Source organism: Alligator mississippiensis, chromosome 4, assembly GCF_030867095.1.
Source record: "Alligator mississippiensis isolate rAllMis1 chromosome 4, rAllMis1, whole genome shotgun sequence".
Lineage (NCBI taxonomy): Eukaryota > Metazoa > Chordata > Crocodylia > Alligatoridae > Alligator > Alligator mississippiensis.
In genome coordinates this window covers 68,303,785-68,331,267 of record NC_081827.1, presented here as the reverse complement: position 1 = coordinate 68,331,267, position 27,483 = coordinate 68,303,785, and the positions used below count along the sequence as shown (strand labels likewise).

The window sequence follows — 27,483 nt, the reverse complement described above, 5'->3', positions numbered from 1 at the left end:
CCAGTCTCTGGCTGCCAGCCCATACACTGGCAGCCATGGGTCTGCTTGCTTTACTAATATCCTGAACAGATCCAGGGGAGGCGCAGCCAGGCCCAGGGTCAGGGAGGACCTAGTCAGGGAATTTCTGGTGGGACTAGACATGTTCAAGTCAGCAGGTCCTGATGATCTCCACCCCAGGGTGCTGAGGGAATTGGCAGAGGTCATTGTGGGACCCCTGGCACAGCTTTATGAGCGCTCATGGTGCTCTGGTGAGATGCCAGAGGACTGGAAAAGGGCCAATGTGGTCCCCATTTTCAAAAACGGGAGGAAGGAGGACCCAGGAAACTATAGGCTTGTTAGTCTTACCTCAGTCCTGGGAAAGCTCTTTGAGAAAATTATCCAGGAGAACATCTGCAAGGGACCAGCAGAGGAGATTATGCTTAGGGGTAGTCAACATGGGTTCATTAGAGGCGGGTCCTGTCAGACCAACCTGGTTGCCTTCTACGACCAGGTCACAAAATCCTTGGATGCAGGTGTCGTGGTGGACATAGTTTTTCTGGACTTTAGGAAGGCCTTTGACACTGTCTCTCACCACATTCTCATTAAAAAATTAGGTGACTGGGGTGTAGATGCCTACATAGTCAGATGGATCACAAATTGGCTGGAGGGCCGCACCCAGAGAGTGGTGGTGGTCATCAGCAACTTGGACAAGGGGGTGAAAAGCACCTTGTTCAAATTCGCAGATGACACTAAGATGTGGGGAGAAGTGGGCATGCTAGAAGAGAGGGACAGGCTACAACTAGATCTGGACAGGCTACAGGGGTGAGCAGATGAGAACAGGATGGGTTTCAACACTGACAAGTGCAAGCTGCTGCACCTGGGGAGGAAGAACCAGCAGCATACCTACAGGCTGGGGAACTCTCTTCTCGTCAGTGACGAGGCAGAAAAGGATCTTGGAGTCACTATTGATTCCAAGATGAATATGGGCTGCCAATGTGAGGACGTGGTCAGTAAGGCTAACCGTACCTTGTCATGCATCCACAGATGCATCACGAGCAGGTCCAAGGAGGTGATCCTCCCCCTCTATGAGACATTGTTCAGGCCGCAGTTGGAGTACTGTGTCCAGTTCTGGGCGCTGCACTTCAGGAGGGATGTGGACAGCATCGAGAGGGTCCAAAGGAGGGCCACTCGCATGATCAGGGGCCAGCAGGGAAGACCCTACGAGAAGAGGATAAGGGACCTGAACCTATTCAGCCTCCACAAGAGAAGGCTGAGAGGGGATCTGGTGGCTGTTTATAAACTTGCCAAGGGGAACCAGCAGGCAGTGGGAGAGTCCCTGTTCCCCTGAGCACTACCGAGAGTAACGAGGAATAACGGCCATAAGTTGACTGAGAGTAGATTCAGGCTAGATATCAGGAGGCACTACTTCACAGTCAGGGTGGCTAGGATCTGGAACCAACTTCCAAGTGAACTGGTGCTTGCTCCTACCCTGGGGGTCTTCAAAAGGAGGCTAGATAGACACCTAGCTGGGGTTGTTTGACCCCAGCATTCTTTCCTGCCATGGCAGGGGGTCGGACTTGATGATCTGCTCAGGTCCCTTCCAACCCTACCAACTCTGAAACTATGAATAAATGCCCCTTCTGCAGGCTCAAGCCCTCTCAGGCCTACCTCTGGGCTCCAATCCACCTCCCACTGGGTCCCTAGGCCCATGGGATCTCTGACTTTGCTGGTAACCACTCTGGCTGTGGGTCCTCTACCCAGCCCTAGGACTGCTAGAGACCTCTTTTCAGTGCTTTTCTCTCAGGGTGTGCTCCCCTAGCTTTCCCCCGCCAAAGGGTAACCCACAAGGCAGTAGGGGCTGGGGTTTTCAGGTGCCCCATACTTGTCCTTCCCTGGGGTTTGCCACTAGTGGCACTTTCAAGGGGCTACCCTGCCACAAGCAGCTCCACCACTGTGGCCACCAACCTCAGTAGGATGCAATTTTTGGTCATACCCAGGACCCACCTCCAGGCTATCCTGCCCTGATGATCCTGATATTACACACCCTTCCTGGGCCGTGGGCTTCCAGCCCCATTCCTTGCCCCTTTTGGGCTACAGACCCCCAGAACCCCTGCCCCCAGCTCAGTCTCACCTCCGGGCCCTCTGCCCCAGCCTCTCTGGGCTCCTACACTCAGCCCTTCAGTAGGCTCCAGACCCCTCATCAGGTTCCACAGGCTCAGCCCATCCTTTTGGACTCACCCAGACCCCACAATAGGTCCCCCACACTTGGCCTCTCTCTATGGGCTCACATGGACCCTGCAATAGGTCCCATAAACATAGCCCCTCTTTCTGGGCTCACCCAGGCCCCTCAGTAAGTCCTACAGACACAGCCCCTCACTCTCTGGGCTCACCCAGACCTCTCAATAAGTCCCCTACTCTCAGCCCCACTCTTCTATGCTCTGGCCCCCTCCCTGGGTCTCTAGGAACCTCCTCCACCCCTTTAGTTCCTTCCCAAACCTCCAGACTGATTTACCCTCCATGCTGACCCTCTGGAGCTCCAGCCATCCTGCTGAGGTAGTGCTTTCCCAGCAGGCTCCAAGATCTTACCATCAGCTTTACTCGGGGCCTGGGCTTATATCTGCCTTATAAGCCTGGGCTTATTTCTGCCTAATAAGCCTGGCCTTCCTCATGGGTCAGATAACTCCCTCAGACTGGCCTCTCAAGGGATCCTGCCCATGAGTTCCGTGACTGAATCAAAGTCTGTTTTTCTGAAGTCCAAGGTTCGTAATCTGCTGCTCTTCTTCCTTCCCTCCTTTCTTCAGTGTCCTGATCTCAATCATCTCATAGTCACTGCTGCCTAAGTTTCCATTCATGACTACATCCCCCACCAATTCTTCCCTGTTTGTGAGCAGCAGGTCAAGAAGAGCACTGCCCCTAGCTGGCGTCTCCAGCACTTGCACCAGGAAGTTGTCTTCAACACTCTCCAAAAACTTCCTGGATGGTCTGTTCACTACTGTACTGCTCTCCCAGCCAATGTCATAGACATAGACATTGGTATATGTAAAGGAGATTGTTGTTGGTGTTGTTGTTGTCTGATGACAGAATGGCATATCAAAGAATGGAGCAAAATGAAAAGCTACAAGGGCAAACACTGGAATTTTTCTCCCCCCAGGAATCTTGCAGACATCCTTGAGTTTTTTCTGCATGATGCATTTGGCCAAGGTTTGAGAGAATTTGAGTTAATACTAGCAGGGTAGCCAGGTTTGGAGCCAGAGGTAGAGCAGCATCAATAATACCTCACCTTTTTGCTGTGCATTATATGCACAGAAGAGGAGGAAATGGCAGCAGACTCTGGAGCTGCTTGAAAGCAGGGACTCTGGGCAGACCCTGTGCCAACCAGCCAGTGTGCTCATAGATAATACATATATGCAGAACTCTCAGCAGAAGCTACACTGACAGGTGAGCTCTGAAACTCATTGATATCCAGGATCACAGTGAGTGTTTTGGTCACTTCCCTTTTGGCTGTGTGGCACATGCACAGTGAAGAGAGCATGTGTGTCACAAAGCCAAAGGGGCTGTAGCCGCACCCCTGTCACTACAATCCTGGATCGGGCCATGACAGTACTGAACCAGGATGAAGAGCCTTGATGGCAGCAGAACTGATTTAACCTTGCAAAACTTTCACTGTGCTCACACTCAGCATTGGTCAGAGGAGCAAGCACCCACAAGGTCTGGTTTAGAGAGCAGAATCCTGGATGGGGGGGCAGAATCTAGCTGTCTGGCACAGCTGGGCTGAGCTGTATGGAAACTGGCAGAGGCCATGCAGAAACAGAGTTAAATACCAGGCAAAGGTACATAGACTGGAAGTATACAGAGAGCATGAAGGGCAAGAACATACTAATTAATGGGAAATCCCCAGGGCAATTTACAAGACTGCTACATGGCTCCCAAGTCTACATATCCATTGCCTTGTCATCAGAGATGAGCATGCCAGCATGGATTCATGGATCCAGATGTGCATTTCAGGATTTTAAGTATGGATAGCAATTAGGGCATGCTTGTAATGTAGATGTACCCTTTAGGCACAAAAGATCTTAAGTCTCTTTGAAAATCAATAGGAATTAGATTCCTAAGTCACTTAGGTACTTTTGAAAATCAACATTATTTATTAACCGTGTTAGCCACTAAATCATAGAACTTATGCACCACAAAGAGTTTCAAGCACTTTTATTTCTTAAGGAGTCTATTTCTATTTAATAATGTAATTAGGTCTATAATTCAACATCTGCATAAAAAGACAGAACATAAATTGGATTGTAAATATTTACATAATTTGCTGTTTTCATTATGCTGGTAGTTCTGTAGTCCTTTTTAAGTGATTTACAAAACTAATTTTCAGTAAGAACACAGTTATGGGGGGCTAATTAGAGCATTTCATTTTAATGGTACACAGAAGAGAAGACAGGGATGGTGGCCAAGATTTTCCAAAGTAACTAAACATATTGCTTGTCTCAGTTTCTAACTGAACACACCTGCAAGCTCCAATTTGTATTTATCATTTCTTTATTATTTTTTTTTGCAGAGGATGAATGCTCAGCATTTTCTGATACACCAAGCCTCCTTTATGATGTCCTTTCAGACAACCACAATTTGAGAGACTCAAAAAAATCACTAATCATTGTGAAATATCTTTATCCATAACTCTATTCTTTCTGGAAAGAACTACATGTACCTCTTTCTGCTGGTGAACAAGGTTCTTTGGGTAAATGTGATATCTTTTATTAGACTGAATAGTTGGAAAAATTGTTCTTTGTAAACTTACAGGCACAAACACTCTTCAGGCATAGGAAGAGTCTGCTGTTTTGTGTTTCCCATGGCAGAACGGAAGCTGAGATGCAAAATGCAGGTCTGTGAAAATGCAAATGTGTATCAGTGAGGATCAGAGGGAATGGGAGACAATAGGTGTGAGACAGGTAGCTGGCGGGGAAAGAAGGAATGTTGAACTGGTGATAGAGTGTAGCTGGTAAAATGCAGACAGGTTACCTGGGGTTATCAGATGGCAGGCAGGTTATAATGTGCCGTAAATCTAATGTTTATATTCAGTCCACAATTTTTTTGTATCCAGTAGATTTATGAAGTGAATGGAGTTCATAGACTCAGCTGAGAAAGGTATTTTGTAAATTCCCTTTGAGGATTAGAACTAAGAGATTGGAGGGAGAGTGGTTGTCTTGTGAGACGTGTGCACCCACAGGTAATTGGGTATTTTTGTCTTTGATAGATTTTTGGTGCGTGTTCATTCTGGTACACAATTGTTGTTCTGTCTCCATATTTTCCACAAGGGCATTTAGTGCACTGGATGAGATATATAACATTTCTGGAGGTGCAGGTGTAAGATCCAGGAATGGTGACGGTTCTGTTGTGGGGTATAGTTATTGTGGGAGTGTTGGAGATGTGTTGGCATGTTTTACATTTCTAGTCCTGGCATGGTCTGGATCCATTCAGTGTGCTTGCTTCTGGTGGTGAGGTTGGCAAGGTTTGGTGCTTGTTTAAGGCTAGGATGGGTGGTTTTAGGAAGATCTCTTTAAGAACTGGGTCTTCTTTAGTGGGGATTTTCTTTTGTACTGCAGCCATTCTTCATGTGGTGTCTGGGTGGCTCTTTCAAAAGTGCAATTTATCTCTCTGGAGAGTGTCCTTGTTGAGTGAAAGCCCTTTTGAGATTTCTGAGGTGATGATGGCTAGTGTTCTCAGTGCAAAGTCAGTGGTATTGGAGGGCTTGGCTGTATATTATAGCTTTCTTGGTATGTTTAGGGTGATTGCTGGTTCTGTGTAGATGTTTGTTGGTCCACGGGTTTCTTGTATATGGTGGTTTGTATTTTACCATTCTGGATATTGGTCATAGTATTTGATCATATTGATCTCTCTTCGGACACATTCAGGTGGACCTTTATGCTTGTGCAGAGCCCTACTGAGGTTAGTAACACTCCACACAGATAGAAGGGACCACCACATTCAAGCAAATCTAATTGCAGGGGTGGGACACTTTAACCTCTTGGGATTTATGGGTCCACCATACTTGTAGTGGTAGCATTGTAACATTTGCCTTGTGCTTTCTGGATGGCAACCACGTTTAATTCTTATTTTTTCCCATTGATCAGCCAGCGATAAGGGATAGAGCCCTAGGTTGTGCTGACACTAGGGCTATTGAACATACACAGTGGCCACATCTACATGAGTGGTGGACTGTACAGTTGTTAATGTACAGTCATTTAGTACTTGCATAACCAAGTACTAAATGACTGTGCAGTAACCGGCAGTACTGCACAGTAGTGTCCCCCATGGTTCTTTTCAGACGCTACTGCACAGTAGCAATAATCTACTGTACAGTAGCTCATTCCTACTGCAGAGTAGCATTGCATCACAGTTAGTGCCTACCAACACTACTGTGCAGTAGGAATGAGCTACTGCTTAGTAGCTTGTTGTTACTGTGCAGTAGCATCTTGTGTAGATATACCTAGTGTTATGCAGACACACATACAAATCATATTAATAATGTGATGTTATTCCCTTAACAAGGTGATACAGATCTTCTCATAGTTAGTATTGGGCTAACTGTTGTTATCTATGCTATTGTCTTCTCTGTAGGCTTTTCTGTTTGTTTTTCTCCCCTTTATTTCCTTTTATTGAAAAGACTGCTTATCTTGAAAGCTGTTTGTCACATTCCTGAATACCATATCAAAAGGATCATGGTTTAGACATCCAGAGTGCACCTGTGCTTTAATTTCTGAGATTTGTTTTAACACTTTCACTAACAGATGTTCATAAAAATAGAAGTTTATTCCATGGCAGACACTGAACAAATATTTATTGCTAGTTATGTATGCAAACATATGCTGCTAATTGTGTTGCAGCATATCACAAACTGAAGAGCAATACATATATGTAGCTTGATGAGACTAGAATGTACTTGTGTTGGTTAATAATTATTAATTAGTAGCCATTGAAACATGAATTATGTTTAGATAGAAGCAAAGGGTTACCAGCTTCTTCATGGCAGCTGCAGCGTGTATGTGACAGGGTTAATCAGGTGGTTTGTTTGGTAGGGACCAAGGAACTGATTATCCAATTTGTGGGAGGGTTTTTGGTGTGTATATGCTTGGTGGATAACCATACCTTTTGACCCATGACATAGGTCAGGCTTAGTTGATGTCAGCAATCAGTGTATCATTTCTGGCTTTCCTTAGCTTGGTCTACTCAGTTCTTCAGATATCCCTCTATTTAATGAATATATTGCACCCATTCAGAGGCTGCAGGGTTGGGAGACATTGAGGACAGCTCGGCATGGAGTTGGGGGCAGACACTAATTTGCAAAAAATGGACTCAGAGCAGTAGAAATGTAGTTTTCATTGCTGTAAGCAAACCTTGCAAGATTGAGCAAGGAGGACTATGGCATTTCTCCAGTTTACTACACATTGTGGCTGAAGCCATATACAGAGAACTCCCTTCTGCACAAAACATAACTGCCTCCTTCTCCTGTGCGCATAAAGGGGAAAGGTTCATGAAATCCTAGATTCAGAATTTAAACATGGCTAGCTATGGGGTTCCTGGTGGATTGGGATGGGTGCAATCCAGAAGATCACACCTGGGAACCACAGAGAACATATATGCCCCTGTACTGCTCCAGGACTTCTGTGAAAAGAATCCAGGAAAACTATGATCAGGCTGCCTAGACATCAGGTGTAAAAGCAAAGGGTAATGGTAGGTCCCAGTCCAAAACCCTCAACCTGGAGGTGCAGGGAGCAAGCACCAACTCAGCCCTCCACTACGCTAAAGCTTATGAATGAAGTGGAACAGCAGGGAAGAGGCACCAAATTGAAAAGCCAGCCTACTACTAGCTCTTGATTAATCAGTGCTGTTGGCTAGTGATTGATCCCTTCAGGCTATATAAATCCTGGGCAGGAAACAGGAAGCTGTCTGAGCAAGAAGGTTCCTGCTACACATGCAATGAATGCCCTGCTGACTTCTCACTCCTGTCTCCTGCTTCTAGAGTCCTGTTGCTGCCTCTGCCTTGTGACTTCGCTTGTTTGGAACTCTGATCTACAGATATCCAACCTCGCTTGCTCCCTGCCTTTGCTCTGCCTGTTGTTTCAGCCTTGTCTCAGCCTCTGGCCCTGTGGTTTCAACCCAGTTCACACTAGCCACTAGGCAGACCACTCAAGCTGTGGTGCATGATACTCCACCAGCACAAACTTCTCCAGCAGGAAAGCTTATGTTTTTAGTCCCAGGTTCAGGGACAATATAAAGATGGAGCTATGCTCTTAACCTACCAGCATGGAAACAGAGATGAACAGCATCTGTGAGAGTTGCAAAATATTTTACCAGTGATTTAAAAAGGGCATGTAGGACACACTTTTAGACACAGGATTCTCCCTGTCTGCCTTTGCAGTTCTGTTTTTAATCCAAATGCCGGTGTCAACATGAATTGTGTTAGGCATTTGGAACAGAATACAAAGTTAAGAGTTCCAAAATCCTCAGACATATATTTCAATTTAGATCTACACACTAGTATTCAAATCATGTGCAATTATTAAATAGCTGCTGAATTCCAACTAGTTCCCAACATGTCGTCTTTCACTGCTCACCCCCATCCAATTATTCCTTCAACCTAGGAAAAGATATTGGAGAACAAATGAACTTTGCAGTGTGACCAGAAAACCGACAAATGTACTTTGTAATTGGGGTGGGTGGGATGTTTCAAGGATTGGGATACTTCCGTAAAAATTACCTACTTCCATCATCCTTCATTAAACTAACTAGGTGTGTTACTTTAAGCACCTTAGATGATTTCAGTGCTGCAGTATCAAACAAGAGATATCTCGTTACAGATTAGGATTCAATTAATTTAAAACTTTCAAGTAAAAACCTTAAGATTGGGAGGAACTGGAAAGAGTGCATACAGCAGTGCTGGTATGATACTTAAGAAATGCCCCTTAAAAACTGATGGCTACTTTCTACCATTAACACTGTCTCAACATCCACAAGCATTTGTTGGTTCAATACAGCCAATGTCAGTAACAAAATACCATCAAGCTAAATAGAATAAGGCTGTTGATATTACATGAGCCGGTTCCTATAGTGTCCTATGTTATGCCTAGAAAGACTGTACAAAAAATCTTGCACATGGCAAAAAGTAAAGTATACTTCCTAGTCAGTGTAACAGGTATTGTCATATGTCTGTTCAATCTTCAATGTGCATATTCCTGAAAAGTCAGTTCACATTTAGGGGGAAAAAATACTGTGGGGTTTTTTTTAAACAGTTCTGTACCAAATCCAAAACAGCAGCTGGGATTTTATGTCTCCCATGAGACCTTGCAAAATCCTGCATTCATTCCCAAGGAATGTTTACACCTTTTACAAATGATGACACTATGGAGAAGTAATTAGAACTGGGCTGCTATGACTGGAGAGAAAACCATGATCATCACTATACAGAGATAATCTATGTCTGAACTGTAATTGCGCAGAAGTTCAACAGTGGCAAGGAGCAAACATGAAGGTCAAAAAGTGAAATGTTGTCTTTTTCCTCTAACCTGGAAATCCCATTGGAAAAGCTCAGATTCACTGCTAGTGGATGAGACCCAATGGTTTGGAATGTGGATGGAATTTGATTGCATTACACATGACTTAAGAGCCTGAGTTCTACTTAAAAAAATGACTTAGAAGTCTAACTGCCAAAGTAACTTTTGAAAATAGGATTTGGGCTACTAGAAGTTGGCTCTTTTGACAAATTTGCTGTTGGTGCATACTAGAATTAATGGCAGTGGGAGAAAAAATGCCTCAAGTAATTTTGACCGTGTAAGGTTGAATCCTTCTGCTGATGAAATCCATGACAGATTTTCCATAAGAACATACATTACAAATCTAAATTTAAGATTCAGAAATGTCAACAGTAGGACTTTAGTCCTGTAGCTCAGTAGGACTCTTTTTATCATTGAAGGAAAAATCAAACAGAAATAGAACGGAAGTAGGTTAAAAGCAGAAATCAGGGTATTTAAATTATCAGGATGATAGTAAATAAATATAGTAAGAAGCATAAGCAGAGGCCAGGGAAGGCTAAAAATCTAAGTACATGTGTACTTGTACTTGGGGAGAATGGGTAGATTCTTGGAGCTCAGCTGCACATAATATTGCACTGAAGTAATAAAAGGTTTGAATAAAAAAATAGTTATTTCAGTGCATTTAAACATTCCTGTTTCACAAAAAAAGTGTTACAGTCAATTTAGCTTAATTTGCTTGCTACTAGCTTTAGTTTGCATTCATGCAATTGTAAAAGAAGTGATAAAGGAATTAGAAACATATATATCCGGAGGGATTTTCTTTTTATATATAAGAAACATATATCTTTATGGAACTTTGTTGCAAGTCCGTTTGCAGGCACCCTAGTATCAGAATGAGTATTTTGGTGATATATGTGGCCAGTGAACCTGCTTGGGATCTATAGATGCTGAATCTGAATCCTGACTTCTTAAGAATTTTGCTCTCTTCCTGAATTTTTAAATGTATTTATTAGATGTATATGCTACTCTCCTCAACAAGGCTCTTACAGCAAAAGACAAATTAACTTATTACCAGGACACTTTCTGGAAATTTTTCCTGGAGATCAAAGCTTCTGGCCAAAAGAATTAAAATTTCAAAATGTTCTGAAATCCACATATACTTTCTTCAGAGGTATCGACAAGGAAAACAGGATTAATTAAAGAAAAGGACAACAGCAGGAAGTGGCAGCATTAGGGTAATTGTGCTCTTTCCAGCACTATGGGACTGAGTGTGACCAAAGAAAAGCAATTAGCTGGGTTTCTAATACACATTAATATGATTAAAGCATTGCTTAGTATAAGGAAACACACCTACAATAATGACCCCTGGCACATCAATATTCTGACAGGTCAAAGAACCATCTTGAGGACCAGTATGATGTCACCAGTGATAAAAGCAGTGCCAGGATACTGTCACTAGTCAACGCAGTAAGTTCTGTTTATCTTAAAAAAACAGAATTTTTTTCTACAATTATTCGTTAATCTACATAAGTAAATGCCTCACATCTATGAATCTAACCACTCAAACTGTTGTTGTTTCTGTGAATAAAGGAAAATGTCAAACAGTAAAAAACCTAGTAGTCGCATGGCTGTTTTCAGAACAGTCATAGCAAACTTCACAATATCCTTCCCCCACTGCTTTAAAAATTAAGCCTCAGCTGGCAAGCTACAATCAGCACTTGAAAACAGTATTCTAATCTCCCACCAAAAATTGCAGAACTCTTATCAAAATGAAAAAATCTAGTGTAACCTTAATCAAGAAGGCTCTTTGATCCATCTGAATATTACTATGCCAGGGAGCCGATTTAATGATGCAAGTCAAGTAGTCAAGGAGTTCTTTAGGTATCATTGTCCCAATAGGAAGCTGACTCTACTACTTACATTAGTTTAAAATCCATGTACAAAGGAAGACTGCTTTGAAATGTGGACAACAGTATAGTTTTTTGTGCAAATCTGGGGTCACTTAATCAAAGGTTGTCAATAGCCTGACCTTAAATCTTTATTTCTACATTTTCAGATGCACTTGATAACCTGGAAGAGTAAAGGCAGCAATGTAGGTCAGACTTAACTGTGCATGAATAGCATTTTTGGTCATTTGACTAGAATAAAATGTAAGGTGTGATATTAGCACATGCCAGCTAATGTGTTAACTAACATGTTTTGAAAGTCTAGCATAGACAAAACCCTACTGTTTTGAACATGTGCCAAACTGGTGGAGGGAGTTAAAAGCCTGAGTTTTAACTCTTCAATTCCCAATAGTTCAGTCCAGGGGTGGCCAACCAGTAGCAGGCATGCCACAAGTGGCATAGGCAGCCTCTGTGCATCACACCTGGCAGATGGGGAGGGGACAGGCTTATCAGGTACACAGAGAAAACATGGGCATGAATGCCCACAGTGGGATAGCGCCCCCTTTTATAGGGGCTATCAGGTGTGCATCAACTGATTTATTGGGACAATTTAAAACAATAACAGGGATAAGAGTGACGGTCAGAGGTTGAAGACAAGTGGGGACACCAAGCAGAACACACTGGCCAGTCCCCACTGGCTCCTTGAACAAGTCTAAGTAAAACTCTGCCCAGAAACATGACTGGATTAGGAACAGGAAGGTAGCTCGGGCCCCATTGTCACCGGCAGTCTTCCCAGCCAAAGCCTGCTTCCTGGTCTGAAAGATGGCACGGTGGGGAGGGGACAGGCTTTTTTTTTACACATATTGAGAATGTGGGCCTTATTTCATTCATGGGACAAATAAAAGACAAAACAGGGACAGGAATGATGGGCAAAGGTGCAGGGTGAGTGCACCAAGAGAGGAGACGGAGCAGAGTATACTGGATGGTACAGCGCCCACTGGCCCTTGAATGCATCTAAGGAGCCAGTGGACACTGCCCAGGGAAACCACTCAGAGACATGACTGGATGAGGGACAGGAACGTGGCCCTGCTGTCACTGGGGCATAGGTGCCAACTCTTATTTTTGCTGGGGGAGGCCTAAGGTGATGGATCTGTGGAAGGTTTTATGCATCAGCCTGTTGTGTAAGGAAGGGCTGTGGCACCGCTGCCCTGGGGGTCCTCCTGGCCAGAGCCTCCTCCCTGGTCACATATGGGGCTGGCTTAGCTAGAGCGGGGAGGGGACAGGCAGGGAGCAGCGAGCACAGGGGAGGGGATCAGAGAGAAGCTGGAGCAGGGGCTGGGCTATTCGTGGCCCACGAGCTGGGCTCCCACCCGTTTTGCCCCTGTCTTTGACAGCACGCCAGGGGAAGCATGCCCTAACCCCACGGGGCCTCGCTTAGACCAGGCCAACGTTCCTCCTGGAGGGTGTCTCGGGGTTGCTTCTGGCTCCTGCGGGAGGGGCTCGGTTCCTCGACCCAACCCCGCCGGGACTGGCCGCCCTCACGGGGGACCGCGCCACGGGACAGCACCGCGGCGGCCTGAGGGGCAGCGAGACCCGGACCCCGGCGCGGGCGGCTCCCCCCCGGCGGAGCCCGGCCGCTACGGTGCACCGGGGCCGCGGCCGGGCGGCAGGCGGGGCCCGCAGCTCCGCCGCAGAGGGCAAAGCCCGGCGACAGCAGCAGCAGGCAGGCAGGCAGACAGGGCGCCTGAGGGGCCCGCGGCGGCTCCATTGTAAGCGCTGCCCGCGGCGGCCCCGGCGCTCACCTGGCGGCTGCGGCTCCGGCTCCGAGGGATCCTATTGTGCGCCCGTCCCGCCCCCTGTCCCCGGCTGAACCGGGCGCGCCCCCTCCCCGTGCCGCGCCGCGCCGCTCCCGCCCCCCGCGCCGGGAAGGAGGAGCCGCCGCCGCGGAGGACTGCGCTGCGCGCCCGGCTGCGGCACCAGCGGGGCCGGGGCACCATGCCGGGCTGGAAGAAGAACATCCCCATCTGCTTGCAGGCCGAGCCGGAGCGAGGTGAGCGCGGCGCGGGGGTGTCGCAGTGCCGGCCGCAGGCCCCCGGGCGGGAGGGCGGGAAGGCGGAGAGCCGGCGCCCGTCCCTGCCCCTGTTCCTGCCCCTGCCGGGAGGCTGCGACTCCCCCGGCCGGTGCGTGCGTGCTGGGGGGCTCTGAAGTGACTTTGCAAACTTCACGCTGGGGGGAGGGCTGCCCTCTGACTCGACTGCGGGGCAGCCCCGGGGCTGGGGAGGGAGGTCCCGACGCTGCTTTCCGAGTTGTCCCCGGCGAGGGAAAGTTGCTGGTGGCTCTTAAAATGGCCCCTCGGCCGGCGCTGCGCCCGCCCCGCGGCCCGGGCAGCCCCGGCGGGGAAGGGTTGTGCCTCCCTGGGGGGGGGAGCCCCGCAGCGCCCTCAGCCCCCGGCTGGAGAGGAGACCGAGGGCAGGGCGGAGGACGTGCCCCGCCGCTTTCCTCGTCCGCGAGCCTGCTTGTGGCCGGGCTCCGTGGGGGATCAGGGGACAGGTGCTGCATCAGCAAGGGGGTTACTGTGTGGCTGCTGGCTGCACGAGTTGTGCGGGAAATGGGGGGATGCCAAGGTGAATTGCCCAGCTGAAACGGGCATTGACAGTTGGGAAGTTTCTGCTACACCCCCACCATCCTTATTTGTAAAGAAATGTAGGGTTTTTTTTGTTTGGTCTTTTTGGTATACGGCATGTCAACGAAGGGTTAATGTATAGTCCTTTATATACCTTAGTTTTCCCGTGGGCTACTGAATCAGGGGGTTTCTGTCTTTCCTTGCTTTCTTATTCAGCACAGAGATATTGTGTAAAGAAGGAAAACCCGCAAAACATTGACAATGAGACTTCCTGGTAGGTGCAGTGTTCTGCAACTTCTTCTCCTGCGTGGGGATGGCAGTCTGCTTCTGTCTGAAGTGTTTCATTTATGGCTAATCCTCCTCTGCAGGGGTCAAGACCCCAAGGTGCCACCTGCTTTCAAAACCGCTGACAAGGGAGCATGAGTCTTGGTTATGAGAAACTGCATTCTCTTCTGTCAGTGTCTTTACCACACATATGCTGAAAGGTGCGTGCATATATAAGTTCATGTACAAGCGAAGCTGAATGTGTAGGTAGCGAACCACAGAAACAAGGTAGATGTTTGACACAGTATGCTCCCTGCTTTTTAGAAATGTGGAACATTTTCAGAGATGCTCTGATTTGGGTAGATCCGAAGGTTTTGTTTTTTTTTTCTGGTTTCACTATGCATAGAAATCTGATTTAGGAATGGATGTTGTGCTTTCTGCCTTATCTCTTTTAGTAGTATGTGATGGAACAATTGCTAGTGGGTATCTTTTTTGCTTTGATGTTTCTGGGTTTTTTTCCCCCTACACCAGCTCAAATGATGATTTGTAAACAGTTCTTAATGCTTGTTTATTTTATTCAGATTTCCTACTTGGTATTTCTGTTTTCATTATAGAGCTCAAGAGAGTCATGTTTAGAAACTCTTACCCCTGGTGCTTTCCTGTATTATTTCCATACTGTAAATAAAAAACTCTTCAGAACCTAAAGGAAATGGTTTCTTTCTAATACACAGTCCATTGTATGTTGCTTAAGCTTAACTAATCAGTTTTAGCAGAATTTCAGTGCTATCCGGAGTTTGATTAAACTCTTTCTCCTTTGGAACTAGGGCAAACAAAGTGATCCAAATTGGTAATCAGCGTTGAATTTAAGTTGTCCTTAAACATGAAGAATATAGTAGATTAGATAAATCTTTCAAACTACCTGGGGAAAAAAGACTGGTGTAGTAAGTAATGAAACGAAGTAAAATGCATCTTTTAGCTAATGTTGGAGTTTAGTATGGCATCGACTTTAAAGGCTATTAAAATACAGTTGAATCTGGTTCTTGGCCAGTTGTGCTAATATCCCCCTCTGCTGTTTCTAGACAATATTTACATTCATATCTCCTACAGAACATTTACAAATATCATGCTACCCTAAGATTTTGTGCGTGTGTGTAGGACCTATTTATTTTAGGCGAACATTGCAACCATCTCTTACAGCAGAGTTAATAGAACATTACCATGCAAGATATTGAATAGTATAGAATAAAAAATATAGTTTATACACCTACTGTTCGTTTTGTGTTATATATTCTTGTCATTTGATCGCTTTCAAACGGAATTGTCTCTGTTAGTGAAAAAAGGCAAATTTTAGTCAGTTACCTATTGTGTAGCCATCTGAATGTTGTCTGAACAGCAGTGACCCTACCAGTGCGTATAGTGCAACATAAAAATAGCCCCATTGCTTTGAGTTAATGTTTCTTGACAGCCTATACCCTCCCCACCCCCAACAGTGAAAGAAGTAGTAAAGTCATTCTGCAGCTCCTATGCTCTACAGTTTTCAGTCCTCCTCCTCAGCCTCTGCTACCTCTTTCCACAGTCAGCAGTTCTCATCACATCTTGCCAACAACCTAGAGGACAACTAATATGCAGCCTTAATTTCAACTATGTTAAATGATTATTGTTTATCATTTGTATTATATGAATTAAACAGGGGTCAGAGCCTTGTTGTGCTGGGTCCTGTGTAGATATTCACAGTTTAATTGTCTTGCATGTTTTGAGGATTGACATAGTATGGATGAGGTTTTTGGCTAATGAGTGATCCTTAGTTATGAAACCCAGGTAAAAATTATTAAGAACTAAAATACTGAAAACCCACAATAACACTGCAATAAGATGCCAAATACCAAGGTAAGCAGTTTGTGTAGATGCTGATGAGAGTGATCAAATAATTTTAAATCAGTGAAGTTTAAATAGTGTTGGGGGAGACCCATGAGGCCAGCATTGAGGAAGTGTGTATTAGTGGCAAAGGTAGGGTATAGAGATATAAAGCCTTGATGTTTTAAGGTTGGGAGAGGACATTAAAGAAAACAGTTCTCTATTTGATTGTCCTGTCAACCAGCTTTGTGGTTTCCTGCTCATTAAGAGAGTGCGAGTTGCATGATGTTTGAGCAGCTGTTTTTGTCATAGGTCATATTTCTGATTTATTCTTCAGTGGCATTATTTGTGCATGCATTTAATAAAATGTTATCTATCTGTCCTCAAATCATGCCAAAAAGGCAAAACAGTGATTGCCTTCTGTGATTAGTCTACCAGAATGACCTCAGGTAAACTTGTACAAATTACAGAGGTCTATATTAAAATTTTTCACTAGGGGCTACACCTTGGAGAGCTGCTTTCTTTCTTCATGTTCTCTTGTAGAAGAAACCAGTTTCACAACCTTTTCCCCTACTTCTACATCTCCAACTTTAAACATCACTTTGTGCATATAGGACATGGAGTAAAGTTTAAAAGCTTACTGTAATAGGGAATATTGTGTATGGTCGGGAATATGTTAAGAAGCCTGCATCTTGGGTGTTGAATGTCATGTGCAAAATGAAAGTGGGTGTGGAAGGGGTTTAAACTGGAGCCTTGAAGGGAGAAATGGAATGTGTAGAGAGGAGGGTAGATGGGAGGAGTAGGGTTGAATGGGGGAGAAAGTGAGTTTTAAGTTAGAAAAAACCTTTTTGGGAGGGAGAGGAGTCCTGCTATGATGTTTCACTTGTTGGTTAGAACAAACATTCCCATTCTCAAGGCCATTTCTACTTCATATTATACATTACTGACACCTTCCTCCTCTTCCTCTTTAGTGTCTCTGTTCACTACACAAGCCCCTGTATGAAGCAGCTCATTTTTCACCTATGGAGCTATCAAGTGGCATGTTGAACAATCCAGGATGTGTATAAATAGAGGTACTGGGCAGACAGTGAAGAGTAGAAGGATTTAGTTGGGTGAGAGTTGGGGACTGTTTCAATGTCTTGGTGTCTGGTGCCTCCCTAAAGCATCACGCATAAAAGGTTCTTTTGATACTGATACTTCTGCTACCCACTAAATCAAGCCAGTAATTCTGTGGGGAGTCTTTCAAATGCTGTTGTATAAGTATGAAGTGCTCAATTCGTCCACTTCTTCAGAGGTGAGGCAACAGCATCAGTGCAGTAGTGTTTGCTCAAGGGCATCGACTCTTTCAGAACTCTCCATGGAGCTGTTGCCTAGGTGCGCTAAAGAGCCTTCCTAATACTAATATATTGGCACAGATGCACTATACTAACTTCAGCCTGGATTCCCTGCTCAGCTTTGAAACCTTTTCTCCAAGCTGTACACAAGCCCAGTGTATCAGTATCATGATCTGCCCCCACCTGACTGACTAAGCTTCCTCTTTTTTTGATGGTCCACTCAGTAATGCCTGCTGCATAGGTTGCTCTCTTGTTTGAGATGTGCTTGAGCTGGTGTGACAAGAACACAGCTGGCCAGAAAGGTTTGAAGCAAATGGTTTCATTAGAAACATTTTAGTCAGTTCAGGCAAAGGAACTGACAGCTGTGAGTAGTAATTTGAGATAACCTTGGAAAAACTCAATTTATGTCCTGTATGGGGTAGACAACTTTATGTGTAATTCTAAACTTTCATAATACCTATGTCTGAGATGTCTTAATGTGTGTGGGGGACACTAGCTGTTGACCTAGAAGAATCCACTGTAAATGGAGGTAATTGGGCAATGCTGAAAAAGAAAACATTTGATAAGTGCAGTCTGAGAAAAGATTATTCATTTATGGGGAGGATACTCCTACCAGAGTTTAATATACGTAACACTCAATAAATAAAGAAACAGCCCTTGCTAAGCTTTTGCATCCCAATACATGGCTACCTTTTTTCTCAGAGAGCCTCTAAGAGCAGGCCTGAACTTGATAGGACCTGGTCAATTCAGAGCTGCTTCAGAAACCATGAAACTGAGGTCTCTTCTGCAGTTTCACCAGTTCTGGTGTTAAAGGGAGTGTAATGTTAAAAAAATAGATAGCGGGGTTGAAGAGTTGCTATGTACCTATGCTGTTTATACGCTTATCCAATATGCGGAGAACCAGAGTTTATTGCAAAAGGTAAATGACTGGGACTAGTGTTATCTTACTGTGCAAGTAAGTGAATTATTCAAGGTGCTTGTAAGTAGAGTACAATATATGACAAATATTAATAATTATTTTCTTTTAAAGAATTGTGAAGAATATGTGCTTTTCTTCTCAAAATGTATTGTGCTAAATTTAGAGACCAAGTTTAATAAGTAAAATGTAGAATAGATTTTTTGTCTTGAAGTAGGAATTGCAGCATGACCTGTAACTATAGACAAGTTATTTCTACCTCTGTAATTAAACAACATTTGGAAGTAACTGTGTTCCTTCCTGGATTCTGTTGCCAAGTTTCCCATAAGCAAGCTTCTCTTTTAGAGGTGTGGAATTGCACTCTGTGTTGGGTAATGCAGTTGTAATGCATGGCTGTTGCAGTAAACCCTGTCACTTCAGAAGTGACATGTTAAAATTCATTAGTGCAAGATATATCATTAATATTCAGGGCACATTTCCACCCCAGATTTTCTGCCTGATCTAAACCAAATCCATTTATAAACCACCTAAACCACTTTTTGAGGTGACACTTGAGCAAATACCTTTGAGAAGAAAAATGTTTCTAGAATTAATATTATTTAATATCCTTTTCAATCAAGTTAAATGAGAGCATTTTTGGGACTACAATGTTAGCTTCATAGCTGATCAAGTTTGACAGGAGCATAGCAAATAATAACATCTTATCTTGTGTGTCCCCTGCTGTACTGCTTAGAATCCTTTAGTTCATAAAGTTAGTGTTAAAGTAGTGTTAAAGTTGTATTTATATCTATTTTGATCTATATACAATAAATATTAGCACATTGATACCTCCAGGCATCCTTGGCACATTTTTAAATATAAAGCTCACATAATTAACTCCCATGCTCTTGTGCTTTGCAATCCATGCTGTAGTTCAGTAACAAAAAAGACAATAAAGAAACTAAACTCTTTATTGTAGGGGTGCACCAATAAAGATTTTTTTGGCCAATACTGATAGCTGATTATATTAACCATCCGTATCGGCTTGATGAGGAAGAAGAAAGACCTTACCTGCCGAGTTGATGTGAGGCGGTGGAGTAATGGTGAAAAGTGGTGCTGACAGAAAAGACGAACACTGGAGAGATGCCAATGCCGGCGTGGTCACGCTTTATAAGCGCGTGCCACCGGCACTTAAAGGGCCAGAACCCTATGGCTGGGTTAAAAGCAGCCTGATGCGAAGAGACAGAAGGACTGGAAGTGAGATCTGGAAGACCCGGGAGGGGTGAATGGTGGAAGACAGCCAGCAGGCAGCAAACCCATTGAGGTGGCTCAGAGGAGCCAAACGATTTGCCTACAGGCGAGTTCTAGTTGTCAAGGACTGAAGATTGGGGCTTGAGCAGGGACATTGTGCCTGGAAAAGCAGAGAGAGAAGGGTCGTGAGTACAGGGGACCCAAAGTGGTTCACTGGGGACTGTGTGTACTGTGAACCCTAAAGTGCAAGAGTGTCCGATGAGGCAAGGACGTGGGTGGTCCAACTCTGGGCGTGAGGACTGCAAAATGGGATTAAACCTCAGAGTGCTATTTTGAGTTACGTAGTGTTGGGTTTTTTTTGCTTCATATATTACCTATCTCAGAGGGCATGACATGAAAGTGAAGCCTGTGTGCCCAATGCATCTATTTGACAATCTTGAGGGTTGGTGTAAGGTGAGGTGTAGGGGAGGTGGAGCCCCAGAAGACTGCGCCAGGGCTGGCTTAAGGACAGCATCCACGGGGCTTAAGACCTTCCTCCCAAATTACAAAGAAGATCAAGTCATGGCAGGCGAGAGTGGTTGCCCTTACCCCAGTCCCAGTTGTGCAGCACTAGGAGCATGCTGTCACACTGCGCACCCCCAGGGGAGGCATGGGAAGCATGTACCCCCCCCCCCCGAATTTGTTCATGGGTTGAGGGTGGGCTGCATGCTCAAGGCTAGGGGCTTTGTTGGCCTCTTCCCGGTTGTGGGGTGGGCTGGGGCTGCACTTGGGGTGGGCAGTGGCATTGCTGGGAGGGGCCTACAGCCACCTCAAAATTCCCTGTAGTTACCCCTCCCAGTGCCTCCACTGTCCGCCCTTCCCCAAGCGCAGCCCCTGCCCATTCTCTTCCCCAGGAATATATTATATTATATATAATATATATTGGGGCACAGCCTCTGGCCCCAAGCCTACAGTGGGCAGTCTGCCCTCACCCCATGCATAAATCCGAGGGGCACATGCCCCCCCAGGGGTGCACACAGCAATGAGATGTGTGCACAGCAGCTCTGCCTCACTCCTGGGGTCACATTCACTGCCCTGACTGGGCAGCACCTTCCCCGTCTCTGCCCCACTCCATCCCTCACTGTGGGAGCCTCGATCTGCCCCCCCTCCCCCTCCAACGCCCCTTCTCTCCCCCCTGCCCCTTCCCTCTGCACAGACTTGCTGGCTGGTTGCTGCTCTCCAAGCTGCCAGGCTGCATTCCTGGCTGCATGCATTTACTCAGCATTTATCAGTGACATTATCAGCTATACCAGCCAAAAAAAGCTCATTGCTTATCTTGTTAATTTTCTTTTTATCAGTGCCGATCTGATATATTGGTACACCTCTATTTTATTTTCTCCTCCATCTCCTAGCCTCTCAATTCTTGCTTTGCCTAGAAAGCCAGAAAAAATGAAAGACATTTGCCCCATATCCAGAAGGTCAACAAAAGCTGGATTGAGGGCCAGCTACACAAGGATGTTTACCTTTCGAAAGCTAGCAGGCTTGCCTGTGCTAGAGAGAGGGCTGCAGTTTGAAAACCTCTACAGACAGTAAACGGCAATCTCTCAAATAGGTTAGGCAAAATCATATCTCAGCCTCTCTCCAGAAGACCATAGGCAGGTAGTGCAGATCATGAAGTACTGATGTATCATACTGAAGATTAGAACTACCAGTTAAAATCAGGCTGAAGACTTAGCATCATTTTAATTTCTAAGTCTTGTTCTTTCATATGGTGTCAGATACCAACTTCTAAGTCTACGAGCCACTATCTGGTATTGCTCAATGTGTGGATTCTATCTACCCCATCTGGGCATTTGTAGAGAGTGCAGATTTTGATTAAATGCTGTCCTGTTTGTTGGACTCCACATTCACACAGGGGGGCTGTCCAAGGTGTTCATCTTGTGAAGTATTTTTTGACTTGGCATCCCCAATCTCTTTCAGGAGCTTGTGGGCTTCGTGTACAAACAGTTTACAAATTTTAAGCCTATTTAGCCTCCATTTGTTTGGGTCTTCAGTTAAAAGTTGGTGGAGCAGATCATATTCATCATCTCTTGCCTCCATTGCCAGAAGTGATGTTAGGGTTTGTCTTATGTCACTTGGTCTCATGCTCGAGAGTACAGGGTACATCTGTGTGTGTGTAAGTTGTGCAGCCAGTTACAAGTCTCCGTGCACTGTTAAATACAGTGTTGAGCTTTTTATTGTGACAACTTCTGAACTATACAGGAGCACAATACATAATATTATATTATTGCAAGTGCAGTGGTTCTGAGCACTTTGAAGTTAGCATCCCATGTCATGCTGGCTAAACATCTTATGGCAGCTACCAGTGCAAACACTTTCCTGCATATCTTTTGAATGTGATGTTTAGAGGTGAGGGAATGATATAACTAATGTGACTCCTAGGTAGTTTGGGTATGCTAATGGAGAAGAATGTGGTTGCCTACTCAGATATTCAGCATGCCCTTGGCTTGAAGATTATTTAGGTGGAAGAGTGATGATACTGATTTATTGATGCTCAACTTTAAGCACCACTTGTGGAGAAAGCCAGTGATGAGTTCCATGTTTGTGTCTTTTCCAATTCTGTGATGTCTTTTTCTTGGGCTACCATGACAATATTGTTAGCATGCATGTATCACTTAAGTTGAATGCAGGAAGTCTGAGTTATGTGCATTGAAAAATATTGGTGCTAGCACTGCCCCTTGAGGGACTCCATTCTTCAGGGTTTGTACACTTTTGTGTGTTTTTTTTTTTTTCTCCTTGGCTGGTAATAGTTTGAATTATCTGTTGGAGATCATGTTCATGATGAAAGCACATAGCTTGTGGTCAGGTATCTTGGAGTGCAATGTATATTTGAGGCCTTGATGCCATACAGTGTCGTAGGTGGCTATAAGATCGATAAAGGCCGTGCCTGTTTTCTGCCTCATTTCAAATCCAGTTTGTATGTCAGATGTAAGTAATGTAACCTGGTCAGTGGTACACCAGTTTTTCCGAAAGCCAGCTTGTTGTTTTGGGAGCTGGGGATTGACGATGTTCTCTATTCTATTCAGGATTATGCACTCCATGAGTTTGTATGTAACACAGAGTAGTGAGAGAGATCAGTAGCTTTTTAAACCCTCTGGTGATTTATTGGGTTTCAGGATAACAGTGACATCAGCTTTTCTCCAAATTTTTGGAAGCCTGTTACTTTCTAGACATTTATGCATGAATTTCTGAAGCCATATTTTCATTGTAGTTCCAAGCTTGATAAATTCTGGAAATATCTTATCTGGTCCCAGAGCCTTGCCAGTCTTGACCGCTTTAATAGTTGTCACATGTGTTGGCAGAGATGGGGGCAGTTAAATTAAGGTTGGTTGTGGGTGGTTTAAGTTGTCTGAGAGTCAGATATATAATCATTGCTCTCTGTGTTTGCTTGAGTTACTGTACTTTTTGCACAGTATTTTTGGAATGGAGTTTGCTGACACAGGGTAATGTTGTTTTTTGGTGCCTTTGTCCGTAAGGTGGTTACTGGTGCACCATGCTTGTCTACTCGAGTGAGTCATATACAGTCCTTCTATGGTAGTGAGCCATCTCTTCTTTTCGATATTATTCAAAGCGGTAGCCAGCTGTTCTGTAGTTCTTTTCATGGTTGCAGGGTCATTGCATTACTTGATGGTGTTAAAAGAGCTGTTCACATTGCTCATCCCAGCATGGTGTATAGCGGCTTCTTATAGCCTCTAGGTATGCAGAGTTTGGCCATTTCAATTAGGCAGCTTGTAAATGTATTGTAACTTTGATCAGTGTTGTTTTTTGATGTATCCTGTAATCAGTTTGCTCTCTTCTTGGTCAGCCTTTGATATTTCTGCCAATTTGCCTTCCGAAAGTTCCATCTTGAGGCTGGTATGGATGGGATGGCGCAGGCTGAAAAATCATATTGTCAATGCAGATGAGTGAGGGTCTGTGCTGAGATGATGGAAACTTGTCAAGTACTTTTTTTATCAGTATTTTACTTGTTGCCTTTTCACCGGGCAATATCTGGGTTTGTCTGAATAGTCCAAGGTTGAGAGCGGTAGATATGTGGCTCTTTGGGGTCATTTATGAGGGTTATATCATTGAGGCTTGGCCAGAGACAAAGATCGTCTCCGTTGCTACTGTTGACAGTGTATCCCCAAGTTTGATATTGACAGTTGAAGTCACCTGCATATAAGGCCAAATGGTCATAAATCGGCAGGGACGTGATTGACAACACGGCAGAGGGTGGCTAATATATGCTGACAATGATTATGTCATTGATCTGGGCAGAGCTCCTTTGTGTTGCACTCTGGAAGGTTTTATGTTGCTTAGTAGAGTATGGCAGGTCACTTCTGATGAAAGTAGAAAGGCCATGAATCCTGTTGGCTACAGAGACTGCAAAGCCTGTAGCCTGAAAGTTTCATCTTCCATGGTTGCTCTAAATGTTTCTTGTAGAAGGACTGCATGAGTTTTCATTTCCCTGGTGATGAGTTCCAGCACTAATTGCTCGAGCGAGGTGTGGCCTTCAATGTTAAGTTGAAGAACAGTCAAGCTTTCACCTCGTAGATAAGAGAGGGTGCTCTTGCTCACCCTATAGTCAGTATGCCAAAAAAATTGGAAAGTATGGTGTATCAAAATGGGAAAAATTAAAAATCCTGTTAGGGTGATAGTGGCTACCTTATCTTGGAGTCTCCCTTGAGTTAAAAAAAAAAATCAGGGTGATTTTTAAGATACAGCTGATGATGCAGGAAATCTGATGTGCATAGTGATGGGAACACATGGTTAAGTGGACTAGTTATGTGACCAAACTTAATGTTTCAAGCTTTTTTTTCTTTTTGAGGCGTAAAATTAACACAGAAATTTTAAGAGTTGTCTCTTTACAGTTTCAGGAAACAGATGCTAGGTGTTCCATGGTCCAAGTTTTGGGTTTTGTTTTTTTTTAATGTATTCATAGGATCATGGGAAAGCAGGGCTGGAAGAGATTTCACAAAGTCATCTACTCCAGCTTCCTGCTCAAGGCAGGATCATCCCTGAGTAAACCATTCTGGCCAAGTGTCTGTCTGTCCAATCTGTTTTTGAAAATTTCCAGGGATGGAGGTTCTACAATTTGTCCAAGTGGCCTGATCCAGTGCTTGACCACTCCCAGAGTTAGAAAGTTCCTCTTAATTTGCAACCTATATTTATCCTGCTGTGCCTTGAGGTAATAGGTCCTAATCCTATCCTTTTATATAAAAGGGTTGGTATGAATTTTTTTTTCAGGTGAACAAATGTAAAGCAATAACTAGTGGAAAATAGAGATATATTATATGATTATTTTTGGCAACAGCTGGCAGCATGTTGTACAAACCTTATATTAAGACAGAAACAATCTGTGGAGTAAAATGCGTGAAAAGGTCCAAACTACACCTGATTTAAGGTTATTGTTTGAATGAACAAGCATCTTTTTGTTTCTGACGAGAGAACTCATTTGGGAATAAAAGATTTAAATCTTTATTCAAGATGAAAAGAATTCTTAGACAAAATGCACTGTTTTATAACAGAATTACAATTTCCCAACAGATTCAGTAAGTTGTCTTGTAAATACCACAGTAGCAGATGCCTCTATTAAGAATTGGTTACATGTGAAGTCTTTTATAGCCTTTTCATCTCTAAAAAAAGAATGTCACCGTAATCCATCTTCCAGAAATGGACTGCATCTCAATTAGTCTATATAATAGATTGATGAGTAAAATAACAATCTACAGAATTTAAAGGGACATCATCTGAAAGTTTCTTTCATATGCATTTTTTCAGACAGCATTTAAAGTCTTGGATTAGTTGTAATGCTTCTCTTTTTTTTCCTCCCCCAACAGTACTAACAAAAAAGGCATAGGGTTTTAGGGACAGCTATGACCTGTAACTACTTCGTTTTCAAACTAATTTCAGATTGACAGTAGCCCTTAAATCAGGAATTGGCAACCCTTAACATATGTGCCAGAGCATGGCATGCAAGGCTATTTTTCTTGGCATGCCACTGCCCACCCAGGCTGTGGCCAGCTGCTGCCAGCCGCGGAGCCACGGAGCTCCTAGCAGGCAACTGGGAGGCTGCAAGCCCTGCTGCAAGCACCCTGAGCTCCATGGCTGGCAGTAGCTACTCAGAGCTTGGGCTGGCTGCAGGGGTGGCACCAGCCTCTTCCCAGTGGAGGGGCTGAGGTGGGGGCTGAGCTGCTGGCAGGAGCAAGGTGGGTGGTTTTCGGAGGGGTAGACTCAGCTGTGTGAGGCAGGCCGCATGGCCAGGCTGGGAGGGTCTGGCTCAGTTGTGCAGGGTGGGCAATGGTGGCTTGGGTGGTGCTGGAGGTGTGGCTACAGAGGGGGTAAGGTGAATTTTAGGGTGGCTATAGACCCCCTTCCACCTTTGGCACCATTCCTGTGCACTAGGCTCCAGAGCCCCAGCCAGGCTTTGTGCCAGCAGGGGCTACATGCACCCCTCTGGATGGATGGTGGGGGAGGGACTTGAGGCAGTGCAACCCCAGGCCCCTCCCCCACTGTCCACACTGCAGCATGGGTGTAGTTGCCACCAGCACGGAGCTTGTGCCATGGCTTTGGAGCACCGGCATCAGTTTTGTGCTGGTGGCTACTGCACGTGCACCTTGGGGCACAGACAGGGGAGGGGCCTGAGGCAGGGTACCTGTGCATGCCTCTGGGTGGAGGGGTCGGGGTTGCATTGCCCCAGCCCCTCCCCTGCTCTGTGCTCTGTTCCTCAGAGTGGATGATGGGGGTGGGGCCTGGGGTTGCACTTTCATAACCACCCCTCCAGCACCACCTGGGCTGCCACTGCCCACACCATGCAGTTGAACCTGCCCCTCCCCGTGCTGTCCAGGAGGCATGGCCCACCCTGCGCAGCTGAGCCCACCCTGCTCCCACCCAGGTGCTTAGTGCTTTTATCCTCTGTCCTTTTTTTTTCCTCTCTCCTTTTCTTCTATTTTTTCTTTTTCTCTTTCTCTTCTTTTTCTCTCCCCTTTTTCCTCTTTTCTTTTTTCTTTCTTTCCCTCTTTTTCTTTTTCTCTCCTCTCCTTTTTTCTCTTCTCTTCTTTCTCTTCTTTTTTTTTCTCTTTTCTTTCTCTTTCCTTCCTCCTCTCTCTCTTTTCTCTCTCTCTCTTTTTTCTTCTATCTCTCTTCCTCTTTTTTTTTCTGTGTCTCATCACAACATGCTTAACAACAACAAAAACACAACCAGAAAGGTAGTATATGAAGGTCTAAAAATCCTAAACCCGGTGACAATGAATAGAAAACCTGGTATTTACTGTAGAAAAACAAAACAAAAACAAAAAAACCAACCAAACAAACAAAAAACCCTTTATGATGATTAATAGGCAGTGAGTCTTGCCATGTATCCCTCGCCCCAGTTTTATTTTTCTGGCCTGCTGGCACTCCGGCACCTTACAAGGTAGACATTGTGGTTTTTCTAGTACTCCGGCTAAAAACGTTGCCTGCCGCTCCCTGCCTTAAGTGCCTCTGCCTGAATTTTGAAGGATAAATTTGAGCTAGACAGGAAATGTATGTATGTATATATGTATGTATGTATGATATCTGTGAAGGATGTTGTATTCTGTGAGATAGAGACTGCGTCAGGATAAAACAAGTGGGAGTTGCTTACATGAGCTGCTAAATTAGAGGATAGTGGGCATAGAGCAGGGGTGGGCAAAACAGTGGATCCAGCCAGTGGCCAGACTCCATTTTGCAGCAGTCCATGCCTGCATTGCTGTGGCTGGTTTCCATGGAGATGCCAGGAGTGGCACAGCCATGACTGTGGGGTTAGGGTTTCCATGCAGGCTGGCCCCAGCAGCTCTGGCAAGGTGTGCGGCTGGGCAGGGAGCTG

The 27,483-nt window shown here is 44.8% G+C and overlaps 1 protein-coding gene across 1 annotated transcript in view; it reads left to right on the top strand.

Annotated features, from left to right (window-relative positions):
• The first annotated feature begins 13,331 nt into the window (after positions 1-13,331).
• GRIP1 (glutamate receptor interacting protein 1) overlaps positions 13,332-27,483 on the top strand; it is a 594,076-nt gene continuing 579,924 nt past the window's right edge. The window contains exon 1 of the mRNA XM_059726065.1: positions 13,332-13,448. Within this exon, the coding sequence (XP_059582048.1) occupies positions 13,394-13,448 (55 nt within the window). The 5' untranslated portion in view covers positions 13,332-13,393. The remainder of the gene's footprint in view (positions 13,449-27,483) is intronic.